At 39.6% G+C, this 18,873-nt stretch overlaps 3 protein-coding genes and 1 long non-coding RNA gene across 5 annotated transcripts; 2 read left to right on the top strand and 2 right to left on the bottom strand.

The window, feature by feature from the left end:
* The first annotated feature begins 246 nt into the window (after positions 1-246).
* On the top strand, positions 247-1,278 carry LOC141608515 (F-box/LRR-repeat protein At3g26922-like). Its single transcript, XM_074427861.1, has one exon. The coding sequence runs from the start codon at positions 247-249 to the stop codon at positions 1,276-1,278; it is 1,032 nt and encodes a 343-aa protein (XP_074283962.1).
* Positions 1,279-1,611: 333 nt separating this feature from the next.
* On the top strand, positions 1,612-2,922 carry LOC141606370 (uncharacterized). The gene is made up of 3 exons (XR_012526695.1): positions 1,612-1,788; positions 2,036-2,625; positions 2,847-2,922. It is a non-coding gene; the product is annotated as an uncharacterized LOC141606370 (long non-coding RNA).
* On the bottom strand, positions 2,401-6,359 carry LOC141606369 (uncharacterized). Of its 2 annotated transcripts, none has more exons than XR_012526694.1 (3): positions 6,094-6,359; positions 3,674-4,171; positions 2,401-3,300 (listed from the first exon to the last, which is right to left on the bottom strand). XR_012526694.1 is itself a non-coding variant. In XM_074425465.1 (3 exons), exons 1-2 carry the CDS (start codon positions 6,251-6,253, stop codon positions 4,164-4,166), a joined length of 348 nt encoding a protein of 115 aa, XP_074281566.1. In that variant the 5' UTR covers positions 6,254-6,359; the 3' UTR covers positions 2,401-3,300; positions 3,674-4,163. The 2 variants fall into 2 exon arrangements, 1 of the variants encoding a protein (XP_074281566.1); XM_074425465.1 differs by having other exon boundaries at positions 3,674-4,351.
* Positions 6,360-13,866: 7,507 nt separating this feature from the next.
* Positions 13,867-16,668, bottom strand: LOC141609337 (caffeic acid 3-O-methyltransferase-like). The gene is made up of 4 exons (XM_074428430.1): positions 16,073-16,668; positions 14,710-15,020; positions 14,444-14,508; positions 13,867-14,341 (listed from the first exon to the last, which is right to left on the bottom strand). The coding sequence occupies exons 1-4, from the start codon at positions 16,498-16,500 to the stop codon at positions 14,021-14,023; spliced, it is 1,125 nt and encodes a 374-aa protein (XP_074284531.1). The 5' UTR covers positions 16,501-16,668; the 3' UTR covers positions 13,867-14,020.
* Between the last annotated feature and the right edge of the window lie 2,205 nt (positions 16,669-18,873).

Raw genomic sequence — 18,873 nt, 5'->3', positions numbered from 1 at the left:
AAAACGCATCCGTGTTAAAATTTGAGGTTCTAAGTTGCTCAAATCTTGACTAATAAATCCGCATTCTTTTTCCTTGTGGCCTTTTGCTATCAGACAATCAGATATCTTGGGATTGCTAATATTAGACTATAATAATGATGGTATCGTATTGCCCTTATCAGTTATCACAACAACTCAATAACACAATTCAATCTTATATATGAACTACTAGTCTCCGGATCTCCCCTCTGAAATTCTACAGCGAAGATGGCGTGTTCTGACAATAAAAAGATTTATAGGATTCAGAATTTGGACCGGGTTTCACAATTACCGGACCCTATAATCCTTAGTATATTATCTCGTCTTCCATTAGAGGATTCTGCTAGAGCATCCATCTTATCTAAGACCTGGAAAAACTATTGCAGGCTATACCCCGTTCTTTACTTCGATCATAACTTATTTGTATTGCAATCCCTTGTTTCTGCTAATGAAGTCGGTGGAGAGCTTGATATTAGTCAGCTAAGGGAGATGTTTATGGATGACGTGGATCATCGGTTGACTAGTGCCAGACATCTAGATTCACCTATTCGGAAATTAGCATTGAATGTGGCCTTCAACGATTCCACGCACTTTTCTCGTGTTGATAATTGGATTGAATTGGTAAAACAAATTAATGTCGAAGACTTGTGTATTACTGTGCAAACGTTGCACTTCTTGTGGGATGATACCGTTTATAGCTCATCTATAGCATATGAATTTCCGGTTTCAATGCTGACTTCAAAAGCCTTGCGCAAAATTTCTATTCGAGGGTGCAAGTTGGGTTGTGACCCAATTAACCGATTCTGGTCTCTGGAGCGACTCTGTTTATCACATGTTTTTATGGACTATGATGCATTGGAAAACCTGACAAATTTTTGTCAGGGGATTGAAACACTAATCCTCGAAAACTGCAGTGTCCAGATGAGATCCCTAAACCTCTCGAAGTTTCCTAATCTGAAAAAAGCTGTTATCGGAATACAGTGTGGCGAGCTTGATTATATTGACATCGTAGACACTAACCTTGAGTGCATAACCTGCGATGCTCAAACCGAACTTTGTGTCAGCGCGGCTGCTTGTGCCAGCATTAAAGAGATCGACTGTGTTTGGTGTACCTTCGACCAACCTACCTTGTTAAAAGACTTTACTTCTACATTTCCGCTTCTTGAAGAAGGAATTATACAGATACACGATACAGATACATTTAAAGCAACTAGTAATCTTCTCAGGAAGTTAATTTTGCTTAGTATTGTCCCAGTTTAATATATTTCGATTGTTGGACTAAAGGTCTGGAAGAATTACATCTTAATTGTCCGAAACTGAGAGAGTTCAACTTTTCGGGCAAGACAGTTCCAAAGCGTGTTTTGTGTAGCTCAGTGACTGAGCTAGAGAAGAGCAGCTGGAATATAACTATGAGGGACGCTTATGACACGACGTGGTTGATGAACCTGAGACAATTTATCGTACCCTTAATCGGAAATAAGACCACTGTTTCCGTGAACTTCAAATTGCCAATGGTTCGTACCCAGTTTTCTTTAGGCCCTTTCATTTTCTTGCTTTTATAATAACTTTATGGAGTTAATTTGGTTTTGGTAGGCAACATTCCAACGTGAGCTAGTAGAAGCTATTGAAGTTTCCCCGCGACACAATTTTTCCTTATATTTGGAGCTTCACTACGACGAGGAAAATGTAGCTGCTCTTGTGGATGGCATTCTCTGGATTATTCGTCCAACTACTTTCATTATCGATTGTCGAAATTATTATGTCGTTAAGGTATTCTGTTCAACTATATAATTTAAGTTCCAACAAAGTTTTGCAAGGTTAATTTATGCTTCTTTTTATCGCGGAGTAACACTCATTAGTAGTAAAACAAATGAGTGTTGCTCTACGATAAAAAGAAGAATGACTAGTTTAGAGAACATAGGAAGATTCGAACCTTGAACCTGTCGTTCCTAATACCTCGATTGTATTCTGATTTGGTGTATGAATTTGTATTGCTAATTTGCTTTTGTGTTTGCAGTACTTGTGTGAAAACTTGGTTAGGAAAGCAGAAGAGAGTATCTGTGATGAGCAGTTAACTCATCCTTGTTGGATGCTTCAATTGGAAAGTTTCGATGTGGAGTACGCGTGGGGTGTTCCACTTACAAACGGGAATTTGGCGGCTTTACCCGAGGAATGTCGAACCCTCCTCAGAAATGCACTTAAGTTCAAGTTTCAGTGGTTCATGACTTCGTCAAATAAATTAGAACCGAGCTATATATAGAAACATGACGGATTTGGTGGACCCTACTTTCGACATTGTAGAGTTTCCCGTGGAACGGTTCTAATTATTATGTGGATTTATATATTTATAGAATATGTATGAAATGCGAAGATTAAATGTGCATGTAACTTAAATTTAAAAGATTATTATTTTATGTAATAATGGTGCTTATTAACAACAATGCATATATATACTTTTCAGTTTTCTCTAACCCACAGCAATTCCCGGATGGTTACTACTGTTAAAACCAGCTTTGAATGACAAACCTCCCATTTTTCATCATTGCGTTGTAGCCGTAGTTCGAGTAAATCCAAGACTGTATTACCATCCTTATCTGGGATGTCGAGGTCAACCCCCTTTGTCTCAAACAATGTTTTTGCCAGCTTAATATCTTCCTTCTTAATTGCTCGGTGCAAAGGAGTCTCTTGTCACCCCGATTCTTCAATTCCTGCGTCATAACTGGTTTTTCTAGCAACTCTTTGTACTGCTAAAAAAACTCAAGATTGGGTTTGCACTTTTCCTCTAGTAATTCTAAAGCTGTTTTATCATTCTGATCTGGGATGTCGAGCGTTATCCCCTTAGTTTCTAGCAATGCCCTTGTTAGACCAAAGTTCATCCGTGAAATGGCTAGGTGCAATGGAGTGGCATGATTGCTGTCAAGTTGATTCTTCAGCTTCTGCATCACTGGATTCGCCAACAATTTCTTATACTGCGCATATTGTAGCAAATCTATATGGTGAAGAGGCGTTTGTTCGCTGTTTTGACAAAGCTTGATGAATTCTTGATGATCACATTGCTCAAGAAAGGCAAAAACTGTGGATAAGTGACCCTTGGCGCATGCTATTTGCCATGCTGGTGTAGAATCGTTTATCAAAGTACTGTCTCCCTCCAAAAGCAATTTTACAAGCCAATCTACCCTTCAAGGTGCGTCTTTGCATCTTTCTTTGGGTCTTTTTCGAATATGGAAAGTCCTTTCATTGCAAGCCTTCCGGCACTCTCTGATCTTAACATTTGACTCATCGCTTGCAGAAGCAAAATGAAAGATTTAGCAAACAAAACATAGAAAGATTGAACCCCTGAACACTCGGATCATAGGTAAGGGGTTGATTTATCTTAACCACACACTCTGGGATGCGGAGTTAAAACCGAATAGAACAGGGTGGTGCAAAAAAAAAAAAAAAAAAAAAAGACACTCCTCTATGAAGTATCTTAGATAAGTTTAGAGAGATCAGACTTCTTTCAACCATTCTCTTTTTTATCATCTCATTTTTATTAGTAAGTTGAAAACAGCATTGAATACCATGTTAGAAGAAGTCGGTTTACAAAATCATTCATTTAGAAATTTAGACAGGAAATGTAAGCTTTGTAATCAATGAAGTAATTTGAGTCTTAAACCTGCATCTCCGGAAGCAAAATGGTGGACGATCTTGAGAACACTGGGATGGAGTTTGTCACCCTGTTGTGAGTTGTGACCCCCAGTGTATCAAATCTTCTGCAGTAGTACGTACTGACCTCTCAAATATCGAACTTTTAGATTTTTCACATCCATTTTGTTCAGCGATCTCGTAAGCATTTTTATCTTCTTTATCCTTCAAATACATCAATTTAAAACTGGTTACCGAAAGCAAGTACACTGCAACATCATCATGCTTATTTTTCAAGGCCACAAACAACGGTATGTCCTTCTGGGAATTTTCAATGTTCAAAGGATTAACACCCAGGTTATCATTCGCAGTTTCAGCCTTCGGAACATCCCACTCTTCAGCTTCATCTCGAATAGCAGACTCGTACCCATGTACTAGAAGTTTTGCAATCTCAGTGTAGCCCTTTCTTGCTGCAACATGAAGAGGAGTATCACCCGATGAGTTGGAATTCGTGTGCCAGATCAGTCTCCTGCACGCTTTGTTCCAAGGTGTGGGTAGTTTCCGAAAGTGCCCTCTTCCTCTAAAAGCATCAATTTAACCAACCAATCAGCATTATCTTCAACTGCTCTATTAAGCACTGTGCCAGTAGAACCAGGCTCTGTTTCAATAAATTTTGGATGCTTTTCAAGCAGCAACCTGGATACTTGCACTGCATCATTGTTTTTAAAAAACGGTAAATATTTGTCTTACTGTAATAGATTTTCATCCATCATTCCTAATCTAAATCTGAAAATCTAATAGACATGATCAACTTCAAGTGTTGAAACGTAAAAAAATCGTGGTCTAATGTCAGATTGCTACTTTAGAAAAACATAGCCTATTGTCAGGTTGCAGTCGAATGTACGCAACCTTATCCATATAATGAAAAATGAATACGCCAAAAAAGAGAGAGAGATGACCTCTTATAGAATTATAGCTCAAAAATGCAAAATTTATGGCTACTTTACAACCTGGATACTTGCACTGCATCATTTTGCTTGATCCCATGAAAAATGAATACGCCAAAAAGGAAAACACATATTTGCTGAATTTTGAAAATCTTCTTCACAGTGTACAAAATGAAAATTCGGGTTTGATGTTTTAAGCCTTAAAATAAACGGATCAAGCTTTATTTACGTTAAGTTTCATAACTGAATTCAATTAAAAGGGAGTCCAAATTTTCAGGCAAACACGACGCCTGGGAAGCTAATCAGTAGACTTTGTAGCCTAAGAATCCATCTTTTAAGTGGATAACCTGACTCACCCTGCTCTCATTACCAGACACGACTCTTGGCTATGGAAACTCATTAGACTGCGTCATAAGTCACAACCCTAACATACCAAATTACTAGCACAAGTCCTTCTGCACACGTAGGCTTAATTGCGCGATACTTACCTAGTTACCTATCCTCAGATTAATCAGTATTAAGCACTCTTAGTTAAAGTGTCCAGGAGAGAAAATGGACTTTGTTACTACGAATAGTACAACCAAAGTGACCGGTGCTTTTAACTGTGACGATCACCACCACCAGTCCACCACCGCAGCCTAATTTACCAAATGAACCTCCCCATCATTTTTGCCACCACAATACTGCAATCCCTGGTCTCAAATAATCCCATAATGCCCTTCACAACTGAGGACGCCCAACCAGTGGGAGGAGCCAGGAGGTGAGTTGTGTGGTCAACAATGAGGACCATGCCGAGTGTCAGTCAGTTGTCTGGTTTTACCCAAGGCCAACTGAAAGGAGATAAACTAACAAAATTATTGTACAAAGTATTCTAAAATACAGGCTTTTCAATCCTATACCCAATAGTCTAGTCTAACCGATGATTAGCAAGTAGTCTGACAAAATCTTCTGCCTATAGTAAAAGAGCTTCGGAATTGAATGCGAAAAAGACACACATTCAAGAAACAAACTCAATTCCAAGTACCCAAAAGTCACAACACTACCTTGCTTCATCGATTACTATTCATTTGACTTATGGTATGTTTCGAAACTTGACATTGGAATTGAATCCCGGAATTGCGACATTAAGCGTTTCAGAAACCAGAACCTTAATATTCCCCTGATTGAAAATATATTGTACTCCCTCCGTCCCGGTCAATTGTTGTCCTTTGGTTTTGACACAAAGACCAAGGAAAGAGGAGTGAGTCAAATATTAAATGACAAGTACATTCTTAAAATGGAAAGAATAACAATTGGCTGAGACACCCAAAATGGAATAGGACAACAAATGACACCCAAACAACATTTCAAAACGGGAAATGAAATAGAATGCCAAATTGCCAATAACTGAAGATCTAAAAGATTTACGAAAATAAAAATAATTACAAATTCTCAAACACTAACTTACTGCTGAGGTTGGGTTCGATTCTTACACGCGACATAGTGCGAAAAAAGAGAGACATACAGTTGGATTTGGATGCATAGTGGAGAGGATTTTCCGGATTATCGCGACTGCCACTGTAACTGTAAGGTAGACCGGACGTCAGAATTTGCTGAGCCAAAATAGAGAAACCGTCCCGCATTGCGCAGAATAAGATGCTTGCGCCGGTCTGGTCCACTGCCATGGCGGAGCTTTGATCAAATGATGAATTTGGGTAATTTTGGTCGCCTAAACTCCTTATCAAATGATGTTCCCTTGAAACTAAGTACCTTGCTATATATTCCTGCGTCTTCTTTATTAAGGATACATAATCTTTTGTAATATTATTGTTATCTTGTAATCTTTGCATATCCTTTGTTAATATTTGTTTCCTAGTTTCATAGCTCTAGTACCTTCCTGTAGTTTGTATATATACCATACCTTTCATTGTTAATAATTAAGCATTCAATCATTCTCATAATCATCTCTTATATGGTATCAAGCCAACGATCATTCTTTCCCTAAAATTTTTTTTTCTTCTCTCGCAAACCCTACAACATGTCAGCCAATATTAACAAAGGATACATAATCTTTTGTAATATTATTGTTATCTTGTAATCTTTGCATATCCTTTGTTAATATTTGTTTCCTAGTTTCATAGCTCTAGTACCTTCCTGTAGTTTGTATATATACCATACCTTTCATTGTTAATAATTAAGCATTCAATCATTCTCATAATCATCTCTTATATGGTATCAAGCCAACGATCATTCTTTCCCTAAAATTTTTTTTTCTTCTCTCGCAAACCCTACAACATGTCAGCCTCCTCCACCACCCTTCCCAACCCATTCGAACCCCTTTCTCCTTTCATTGTCATCAATCTGAGCCAATGCATCAAACTAACTCCGCAAACATATCGATCATGGACTACTCAACTTACTGATTTCCTTCTTGGATTTGATTTGTTCAAATTCGTTGATGGCTCGTATCCCTGCCCTCCCTCAACCAAAATAGATGCTGAAAAGAAAGAAGTGTCGAACCCGGCACATCATACATGGGTTCGTCAAGATAGGCTTCTCAAAGGTGTCATACTTGGCACGATTGACCCGTCCATCACTCCCCTCCTTCTCGAAGACAAAACCTCCCATGCCGTGTGGACCACGCTTAAATCCACATATGGCAACCCGTCTCGAAGTCATATTCTTCAAGTCAAGGATCGACTCAAGTCGATCTCCAAAGGTGACAAATCTGCAACGGCTTATATGCAAGAGATTCGCACATGTACGAACGAATTGGCTCACTTAGGCAAGCCCATGGATGCTGAAGACATAATAGGTCAGGTAATTGATGGTCTTGATTACGCCAAATACAAATCCGTAATCGATGCGGTACGTGCTCGTGACACTCTTATTTCCTTTGATGCGTTTCATGAAAAATTGATACATCATGACCTCACCTACAAACCCGACCCTTCCCCACCAACCTTCCCTGCCACGGCTCACTATGCCAATCACCAACGACGCACTCCACCACCCAATAACTCCCCTGGTATACTACCCACACCACCACCTTCCCACTCTTACAACCAGAATCAGAATACCCCCTCCCCTGTCAACTTTAAGGGACGCTGTCAATGGTGTCATAAACCCGGTCACTTCGTGGAAATTTGTCGAGACTTCAAACGACGATTTCCCAATATCCAATTCCCTCCTATGCCACGCTCCAACTCTCAACCCCAAGCCCACACAGCCACGGCCTCCCAACCTTCGAACCAAAACACTTACCTCCTTGACAGCGGTGCCACACATCATATTACCAACGACCTCAACAATCTCGCCCTACACAACCCGTACGATGGTGTCGATGATCTAATTATTGGCGATGGGTCCTCTCTCTCAATTGCTAATATAGGTTCCTTTTCTTACTCAAACTCTACTATTTCTTTACAGTTCAAAGATGTACTTCATGTTCCTTCTATCTCTCGTAATATCATTTCTATTCCCAAATTATGTTTTGACAATAATGCTATTGCCATCTTCTCACCATCTTCTTGTCTTATTAAGGATATTCAGACCGGGACTCTCCTTCTCCAAGCCACCAAAAGGAACGGACTGTTTGAATGGTCCCCTTGTCCGCCTCAAGCACACTCCAGCTCCACTGCCTCTCTTGCGCTATGGCATCATCGCCTTGGCCATCCATCCTCCAAAGTTCTACATGCTCTTAGCCGTTTAGCTTCTTTTTCGTTTAAAGAATTCCAACTTAATTCATGTGATGCGTGTGCTATCAATAAGAGCCATAAGCTCCCTTTTTCTATTTCTACTTTACATTCTACTGCTCCGCTACAAATTATTTTTTCGGATGTATGGACTTCTCCCGTCTTATCTTATGATTCCTTTAAGTATTATGTTATTTTCGTTGATCATTACACAAAATACATTTGGTTATATCCTCTAAAACGAAAGTCCGACACCGAAGCAATCTTTCTACGATTTAAAGCTCTCGTTGAAAAATATTTCAATCGTCCCATCATTCAACTTTACTCCGACAATGGGGGTGAATACATCAAATTAACCCCGACACTCGGTGCTCAAGGCATCGGTCACCTCACCTCCCCTCCTCACACTCCTGAGCACAACGGTTATGCCGAACGTCGTCATCGACATATCGTTGAAACGGGACTTGCCCTACTGTCCCACGGTCATCTACCCACAACACTCTGGCCTCACGCCTTTGCAACTGCTACTTATCTCATCAATAGAATGCCAACTCCAACCCTTGATAATGTCTCTCCTTTCTTTAAACTCTTCAACACACAACCAAACTACACCAAAATACGTAGCTTTGGGTGCTTATGCTACCCTTGGCTTCGACCCTACTCCTCTCACAAACTTGATCCCCGGTCCATTCCATGTATCTTCATTGGCTACTCTTCCTCGCAGAGTGCCTATCACTGTCTCGATCCCAAAACCAATCGCATCTACACATCTCGACATGTTCAGTTTATAGAAAATCAATTCCCCTTTCACACTCTCCAATCCTCCACGCCATCTCCCCTGCCTTCACCGTCACAATGGTGTGATGTATCCATCACTATTTTATCTCCCTCGTCCCCTACTCCCACCAGTCCAGACACGACTCAGCCGCACACAAATCAGCCAGCTTCCCCTCGCACTCCCTCATCGCCTGTCTCTCCTGCGACCTCCACTCCATCATCGCCTACATCATCTATACCCTCCCCCACTATTTCCTCCCCTGCTACTTCCAACCCCACATCAACCCCTGTTCTGTCCAGTACCTCCTCTCCCTCCTCTGACCCCTCCTATTCGCCTGAAATCACTGCCCAAACAGCTGTTCCTCCACCTCGTTCAGTCATCACTCGTCTCTCAAATAACATTATAAAACCAAATCCCAAATATGCCAAAACTGCTACCTTTCATCCTTTGTCTCACACGCTTCCCTCCACTGTCAAGCAAGCACTTCTTGATCCCCGTTGGCGTGCAGCCATGGAGGACGAATACCACGCACTCCTACAAAATAAAACCTGGTCTCTGGTTTCCCCTCAATCTCATTTCAATACCATCGGTTGTAAGTGGGTGTTCCGTATAAAATACAAGCTTGATAATACCGTGGACAAGTACAAGGCTCGTCTCGTTGCCAAGGGCTTTCACCAACGCCCGGGTCTTGACTACACCGCCACTTACAGTCCCGTTGTAAAACCCGCTACTGTCCGCCTTATTCTTTCTCTTGCTCTCGGTAATTCATGGCCCCTCCGTCACCTTGATGTAAACAATGCTTTTCTTCAAGGTTCTCTTACCGATACCGTGTACATGTCTCAACCACCCGGTTTCACTGACTCATCTTCTCCTTCTCATGTCTGTCACCTCCATAAGGCTATTTACGGACTCAAACAAGCACCTCGTGCTTGGTTTACCGAACTCCGCACCTATCTCCTCTCGTATGGTTTCACTAATTCCATCTCTGACCCATCACTCTTCTATCTTACATCCGCATCTCAATCTCTCTATCTACTAGTTTATGTTGACGACATTATCGTCACTGGTTCCTCTCACGCTCACCTCTTGTCTTTTCTGCACCACATTCAACATCGCTTCTCCTTAAAGGATCTTGGACCACCATCGTACTTCCTCGGTATTGAGGTTACCCCCAATAAACACGGCCTCTGCCTCACCCAAACCAAATACATCAATGACCTGCTCACTAGATACAACCTCACGGACTCCAAACCAACTCCCACACCCCTTAACCCGTATCCCCCTCTTCTTCCCTCTGAAGGACCCACTATTGATAACCACTCTGACTACCGAGCTATCATTGGGTCGCTCCAATACCTTGCCCTCACCCGTCCTGACATTGCTTTTCCAGTAAACCGCCTAGCCCAATTCCTCCATGCTCCCAAAGAGTGTCATTGGTCCGCCCTTAAACGTCTGTTACGATATCTAAATGGCACTACTGATCTTGGTCTTCAATTACACTCACGATCCTCTATGTCTCTCCATGCCTTTTGTGACGCCGACTGGGCTGGCGACAAAGCTAACTCTATCTCGACGACGGGGTTCATTGTATATCTTGGTCGAAATCCCATTTCATGGGTCTCTAGGAAACAGAGAACTGTGGCTCGTTCCTCTACTGAAGCGGAGTTTCGTGCCGTTGCGGATGTTACAGCTGAACTTATTTGGATGCGCGCGCTGCTCTCTGAATTAAAGCTCCAAAGTTCCTCTGTTCCAGTCATCTACTGTGACAATTTAGGTGCACAACATTACTCGGAAAATCCTGTCTTTCATTCCCGCATGAAACACGTTGCCATATCCTTTCACTTTGTTCGGGAACATGTTCGTAATAATGATGTCCGAGTTCAACATGTGCATACAAATGATCAATTGGCAGATGCTCTAACTAAACCTCTGCCGCGTCCACGGTTCGTATCGTTATTATCCAAGATTGGTCTATCCTCCGGATTGTCCAACTTGCGGGGGCGTATTAAGGATACATAATCTTTTGTAATATTATTGTTATCTTGTAATCTTTGCATATCCTTTGTTAATATTTGTTTCCTAGTTTCATAGCTCTAGTACCTTCCTGTAGTTTGTATATATACCATACCTTTCATTGTTAATAATTAAGCATTCAATCATTCTCATAATCATCTCTTATATTCTTTTTCTTCTCCGTCAAGCTACTACGTAATGGCGTTTCTCCATTCGAGTTCTTCATTAACCATGGCGGTGTCCTCTGAAATAATTGAATCAATCAAATCAATTTTCTGTACAGTCAATTCAATTCTATTTACTTCGGGAAATAGAATTAATTGATTGAAACAATCATTTCTTGTGGTCAGGAAGTCAGGTGGTCTCATAATTATGTAAATGTCGAGTGTTTTTGGTTTGGAGAAATGGAAGGAACTGAAAATGCAGACATTTGGAAGGTGGCGATTGGGATGGAGTCGTCATAATTCTTTTCCTCTTGGTTTACAAGAAAGGTGTTCAGGGGTGACAATCGGGTGAGGTTATTTCGGATCAGATGTATCGGATTTGGTTATTATCGCGTCCGGTTACTTTATCGCATTAATTCAATTTTGATCATTAAATTTAGATTTTTAACCATTATTTGTTTTAATTACTTTATTATTAGGTCAAACGTATCAATTTAAAAATTCAATTCAATTTAAGCTTAATAATTATCGGATCATCAATTTAATCGGGTCGATCTCGGGTCGGGTTAATATCGGGTTGGGTTCTGGTTCGGTTAACTGATCATCGAGTAGTGTTGGGTTACAAGTCATCATCGGCCCGAGTCATGTCGGTTTCAAAATTTGCAAAATTCTCGAGTTCTATCAGGTCAAGTTTGCTCGGTTTCACATCAGGTCAGACTTCTCAGCTTTACAAGTGGCCAAGTGGGATAGAGATGGCAATGACCCATGGTACAGGATCTGCCCAGATCCTTTAGGTCTTATCCTAATAGGTCGGGTATGGTCCCATTTTTGTAGACCCTGCGGGTATGGGTTGGATACATGTTATCTTAAAAATTTACGAGTGTGAGTTTGGGTCTCACATGTAAGACTTAGATCCTACTCTAACCCCATAATAATTAACAAAGAAAAGTCACAAGTAAATAACAAACATTTAACGGTTATTAGTAGAGGTGGCAAACGCGTCAATCGGATCAGTTTTGGTTCGGCTTATTTCGGATCAGATTATTTCGGTTTATCTTTTTTTTTTCGATTTCAATTCGACTCAACTCGGATTGGATTCAGTTTTCACTTTTAATCGGTTGTACATATTTCGGGTCGGTTCAGGTTCGAGCCAGGTCAATATTGGAGCAAATAAGGTTCGAGTCGGGTCAATTTCAGAGTAGATGAGATTCAAGTCCGGTCATAAACTCATAATCGGATCGGATGTCAAGCGATTTGGTCTTTTTTCAAAACATTGGATATAATACAAATAATTAAAAAAAATATATATAATGTTTTTTTTAATAACTACGATATAATATTAATTCATTGATGTCAAATGGGTGACAATTAAGGATGTCAGTGGGGCGGGTTTTGGCGGGTCTCGCCCCGCACCCGCCCCACTTGGGGCGGGCGCGGGTAATGATTTGACAGGTCATGGGGCGGGGATGGGTTTTAAAAGTACCATTCGTCGCGGTCGTGGGGCGGGGATGGGTATCACATGAAACCCGCCCCATACCCACCCTGCCCGCCCCGCTCCGCTTATACCCGCCTCACTCATCTCCAAATCTCCAACCCACCTATAATAAGTAGTAGTAATTATACTATAATAATAAAAAAAAATTATAACAAGAGGATAAAAAGCCCAAACCAATGATACTTGGTAAGAATGCTAACGGAGCTTTAGATGATTTGAGTGAACAATGAGTGAAGCTCTGTTAATTTGATCAAGCAGCTTTGTTTACTTTGGACATGCGTTTCATTGTTTGTAAAACTTGTGTACTAGTTAATTAAATGTATATTTAGCGAAAACTTATTTGTATAAGTAGTACGACTAGTATATTTTAGATTTTAGATTTATATTTTTAAAAATTGTTTATGAGGAGATAGGTAATTTGGCGGGTCAACGGGTCCCCGCAGGGAACGGGTTTGAAAAGTTCAACCCACCGCGGGTCGCGGGGCGGGTGTGGGTACGCATTATAGACTCGCGGGGCGGGTGCAGGTTACCCCTCCTCCGCACCCACCCCGCCCCATTGACATCCCTAGTGACAATCATGTACAAAAGGACACCTTATTTACGACGCTCAGGTACATTCGGGTCATTTCAGGTTTCAATGTTGTGTTTCACTCATCAATATACGGGTTGAAATCTGTTCAGGTATATATCGGTTCGGATTAAAACAATTAAGGTTGAAACAGTTCATGTTCATTCAATCTTGGGTCTATTTCAGATATTACAAATTCGGTTCGATTTCGAATCAATTCAGGTCAATCCAGGTTTCAGGGTGAAGTTCAGTTACACCTTTCGGATGTACGGGCAGGTGTCGATTCAGGTATTTTTGATCGATTTTTCAGGTTCGGTATACTTTTGCCAAATCTAGTTATTAGTAAAGCTGGCCAAATGAATGGGTTAACCTGGCTCACGAGTCACAATTGGCCCGGTCCGACTCTTCTCTTGACCCACCAAGCGTGTCTCATCCAAGGGTCGGGTCCTGGTTTCAATTTTCAAACCTTGGCCGCCCTTTGGCATGTTAATTTAGGAATAAGTCAGCCCAACCTTAAAAGCAAACTGGGAAGAAAAAAAGGGTGGGAGAATAAATCAAGGGTATTTTGGTCAAATTTATGCGGTGAAGTCCGTAAAGTCACCTAATAATAATTAAGGTCATTAAAGCAACATCTTTTGATAATTGGGGTTCTTGTTGTGGAGTTTACTCCATATAGTAAACAGTCTAATCTATAGCGCACACTAAAATGAAAAAATAAATAACACGATTGGAGATTGCATTACAAAGTATCAAAGTAATGAGGCTTTTTTATGAACTCAATGACCTTAGTATCATAAGCAGAGCATGCTACAATCGGACCGTCGAATCCTGCTCCTTTTGCGAAAACCTCAAATTCTTGTAGTGTCCTTTCTTTTCCTCCGGGACAAACAGCCATCATAAGAACATCATATTGGAAGACCGTCTTGGCGGCATAGCTACTCTCCGGTGAAACCGGTAGTATATAATCGCACACGATTACTTTACCGTGGTCCGGTAAGGATGCATAGCAGTTTTTAAACAACTTCATGCAATGCTCATCACTCCAGTCATGAGTTATCCACTGAATTAAGCACATAACATCATTTATCATAAATTAGACATAAAATAAATTTTAACAAAATTGTTTGCTTGTAAATTTCGTAATTCTAAATTATAAACTTACCTTCATAAACATAGCATCTCCTTTTGGTATACTCACAAACATATCTCCAGGAACATGCTCCACTCCTAAACTTAACAAAAATCATGGTTTTATATTTACATTTGTAATTAAACAACTTATTTTTCATATTATTATTACTAGAGGTACAAAAGTCCAAGGTCATGAGTATCATATCACTCATGACCTGGGCTGAGATTCCATCAGCATCAAATTTTGCTCTTGTGGCTCCCTTTATACCAAAAAATGACGTATAATGTTTTACGTACCATGATATGCCGGAGCATCAGCAAGAACATGAGGCAAGTCCAAGTTAATGCCGCGAACATTAGGGTATTTCGAGATGATCACGTCTAGCGTTGCGCCATTGCCGCCTCCTATGTCAACTAAAGTTGAAATTCTTTCAAATCCTCGATAGTTGTCTATGATTTTCTTCAACGTGATAATTGAGTGGTTTGCCATTGCATTGTTGAAAATCTTATTGAATCTAGAATCCTTTCCGAAATACTCAAACAAAGTCATGTCGTATGCCTTTTGGAATGGAGAACCGCCATTAAGAACCGACTCTTTCAGGTGATACCTAAAGAAAATCGAGCAACAAATATTGTAAGTTGATGCAAGGTACGTCTTGGACATATACACGAGGTCACCAACTCACCACCACGTTTATACTTCCAACATACATTTAGAGCGGTCAAAAGCTGACCCGACCCGAGGAACCTAATCCGACTTGCCTGGAACCCGACACGATACAACCTAAAAATTGGGTGAACCGAAACCGATCTATTAGGAGATTGGGCCTATACTAAGCCCGACTACCATTAGGGTTGGCCATATTAGGGTTAAGGTGTCATTAAATTGGGAGGTATTATAAATACCTCAGCATATCGATAGAAAACAATATGAATCAATAATACAATTCATTTATGCATTATTCTCTTCTCCCATATCTTAACACGTTCCGACTCGATAACCGATAACAGCCTTATTTTTTCCAACCCGAACCCGATCGATTTGAACCGACCCGACCCGTGACCTGATACTTTCCCAACCCGATAGATGATCCGATCGATAATGAATTAGCTGAATAATGGTTTAAATAACCCCAAATTGACATTATCTTAATTATTTTCAATTAAAACTCAATTAATACAACTAGCTATCATTTAAACATAAAATTACCATAAAAAACTAAATATATAGCATAAAATATATGCTGATAACCTGACCCGCTAATGACCCGACCCGAGTTGCCATCCATTGATGACCCGACATGAATCGAACCGACCCGAACCCCTCACTGACCTGACATAACCAGAACCCGATATGACCTGACCCACTTAACCCGACCCGTAACGGACCTGAGTGACCCGATTACCACCTCTACATACATATACTCATTACATCTTCATGAAATGTCGATGATATAAGGTAGCTTAGCGCCTTTTGCGCTTAATTGGTAAAGTCATAAACAATGATATTCATGGTTCATTTTTAAGTTAAATTAGCTCTAAAACCGTTCTCGAAATTAGTGATTAGATTTATAGATAATAATGATTGTATATTACAAGAAACTAATTGATTTATTACATATATTACGAGAAATTAATGATGGTATGTGTAACAACTCACCAGCTCTCCATGTAAACCTTGTCGTGAATCAAAAGCGATATGGCACCCAATGTGACACCATTCTCATCCTTAGTCAAAAATTGACAAACAGGGGTTAACCCGTAACACCTCTCAACCCGCTCATTGGTTCCGATCATAGTTCGGGTAGAGCAAGATAGGATTGAATGGCTTGCTAGGAGTCTTAGCATCCGGTCCAACATGGTTGCGGCCTCAGGATTCGTGTTTGTGGTCGACATATGCGCAACTATTTGGGCCGGCGTGAGAAACGCGCCCGGCCCAGCTTGCTTTATTATCTCAAGAACATCTAACTCAATCACTGCGTTGAGTATCATGGGTACTACTAAACCACTTGTTATGGTCATTGCAAATGAGCATGCTTCATCTTCTCCCATTATTACATTGTTTTCATTACCTAAAATTGATCCCATTTTTTGTTCCTTGTTTTTTACGTCGCTCTTAATAAATTAGTTGTGCTAAGAAAATGTTTGTATGGTTTGATTAATTTGTGTCTACATATGGTTCTCCGAAATAAGTGCATTTATGGGTAGACTATTGGTTTCATTGTTATTTATCTACGAACAGTTAAAATGTGTCAAGAAATCATCTCAATTAAAAGTTTAAGTTAATGGTTTCCAAAATCGTTTTATAATCTCGAACACACCCTTCACACAAATGGGCATGAAATGTGGATGTAACTGCAGGCCATCTCTTTCTCATTGGGCTCGAGTAGTTGCCTGACATATCGATATCATGCAATGTCATGTGTGATCGTTACAATAATGATGTCATTATTGAAACACAAAATCTCATTGAAGACGGCACGTATCCGTCATTTTGGAGTGACGGATATCATTTCCTCTCACAAATGACCTAAATAGAGGAGAGAGGGAAGCACATGGAGGTGCCCCACCTTGTCCCCCTATCCGTTTTGTGAGTGGTATTACCCGTCACTTGCTCCGACCCGTTTTCAGCAAGACTAACCGTTATTAAAAAATAATACTCTGTACAACTATTTTGATTTCTCTTGTTTGGACCACAAATTCTCATTGAAGACATGACATATCCGTCACAAGCTGAAGACGGATACCATTTTACCTCATAATGTACCCACTTTTTCTCTCTCTGCAACACTATTCATGTGGTCCCCTTTCTCCACTAACCCATTTTGTTACCATTTTATCTCACAAAATATCCGTCACAAATGGTAACCCGTCACAAGGAAGACCAATTGTGTTTGGACACCGTCGTTCGAAGAACATATCCATTAATTGTGCATGTTTTTTTTGAAGGCATAACTGAGTATTTCAGTAGAATAGTCGTTGATGGGTCATTTTTCTGTTTCAATAAGTTTTTTGGGGGAAAAGTCGTTGATGGAGAAAATTTGTAAGGAGTTGTCTCCTCAATTAATGAAAGAATAAATATCTAAGATATTATCTTATACGGAGTACTATATATTGTATTATATGTAATCTTGTTATATAAGTCAAGTGTATAATATAGTTGCCTATCTTATAGGAATTAATATAGGAGGTAGAAGATTTGATATGGTTTAGTATTGTATACTCCAAGGTAGGGGTTTGACGTTCCTATGATCAATAAGAAAAGATATTGTCTTCCTCATTCCACTGTCATTAGGTTTTCACATGGTATCGTGAGCACAAATCAATCCAAACATCTCCTATCTACTTCTCCTATCTACTAAGAGAATAAGGATTCTCAAAAATTTTCCCTCCAAATGGTTTAACTTAAATATGGAAATAAGGTTGAATTTTCTTTAATTAACCTAATTTTTCATTTTAAAAATAATATTTTATCATTAAACTTTAAAATATAATCTTTTAACTAAAATAAATTAAAATTGGTATAAAACTATAAATTATACATAATCATAAATGTTATTATTAATTGGGTTTGTGACAAATAAAATTATTACAATAATATGAGAAAATTTATAAAATAAAACCATTATGTTAAAATATTTTTTTGAATACACCCCCCCCAACTACTTCCCCTACTACTAAGAGATTAAGAAATCTCAAAATTTTCCGGCCTAGGTGACGTACTACTTTATAATATTTACATCCTAATTAATTGGTCCCACTATTTATATTTACTATTGCACAATATTTGTCTCCTAATTAATTCTATAACAAATTTTGACGATAATTATGGTTATAATATTTTCAAAAATCATTGTTTAACTTTCAAATAAACCAAACAAATTACCAAGCTACCCTCTTAAAAATAATACTCCGTATTAAATACCATTAGTTTAACTGTTAGATTCTATAACATCTTTATCTAAAAAACCGCGCTTTTACACGAGATTCACACTAGTATTTTTTTTTAAGCCGGCTTCATCATGGTAGGGGAGGACGGCAAATCATCAAAGGGATCCGGTCTAAAGACCATTCCCATAACATCACCTTTATACCTTCACCCATCTGACAATCCAAATCTTAATGTCACGCAAATCATTTTTTATCATTAAATTCACCAACGAACATTAACAATATGTAGTTCCGGCTTCACAGCCAGAACTCACCTCAGGAACAGACGCAGTGACCACCGCGCCTCTTCCAAGGGACGCAGGTCACGCAGCTCTGCTGCGCCTGTTCCGGGTTGAGTTCTGTCTCTGAACTTCCGTTGTTGCTTTGACCTAATTTATTAGCTTACGTATTAATCTACTATTATCCGTATTATCACATTTAATCTGTTCGTTAATTTATTTTCTCTTTTCTTTTCTCAAATTATCCGTTTTAAATGTATTTTCGACGTAAATCGATCAAATCATTGTAATT

Source organism: Silene latifolia, chromosome 10 (genome assembly GCF_048544455.1).
Source record: "Silene latifolia isolate original U9 population chromosome 10, ASM4854445v1, whole genome shotgun sequence".
Lineage (NCBI taxonomy): Eukaryota > Viridiplantae > Streptophyta > Magnoliopsida > Caryophyllales > Caryophyllaceae > Silene > Silene latifolia.
This window is presented reverse-complemented; position numbering and strand designations above follow the sequence as displayed.

Excerpts from the sequence above, each read along its gene's own strand:
- LOC141608515 (XM_074427861.1), top strand. The coding sequence starts at position 247 with ATGGCGTGTTCTGACAATAAAAAGATTTATAGGATTCAGAATTTGGAC.
- LOC141606369 (XM_074425465.1), bottom strand. The coding sequence starts at position 6,253 with ATGGCAGTGGACCAGACCGGCGCAAGCATCTTATTCTGCGCAATGCGG. Across the intron at positions 4,352-6,093 it reads CTATGCATCCAAATCCAACT|TGCAAGTATCCAGGTTGCTG; the intron begins GTATGTCTCTCT and ends ACAATGATGCAG.
- LOC141609337 (XM_074428430.1), bottom strand. The coding sequence starts at position 16,500 with ATGGGATCAATTTTAGGTAATGAAAACAATGTAATAATGGGAGAAGAT. Across the intron at positions 15,021-16,072 it reads AAGGTTTACATGGAGAGCTG|GTATCACCTGAAAGAGTCGG; the intron begins GTGAGTTGTTAC and ends GATTTTCTTTAG. Across the intron at positions 14,342-14,443 it reads GAGATGCTATGTTTATGAAG|TGGATAACTCATGACTGGAG; the intron begins GTAAGTTTATAA and ends TGCTTAATTCAG.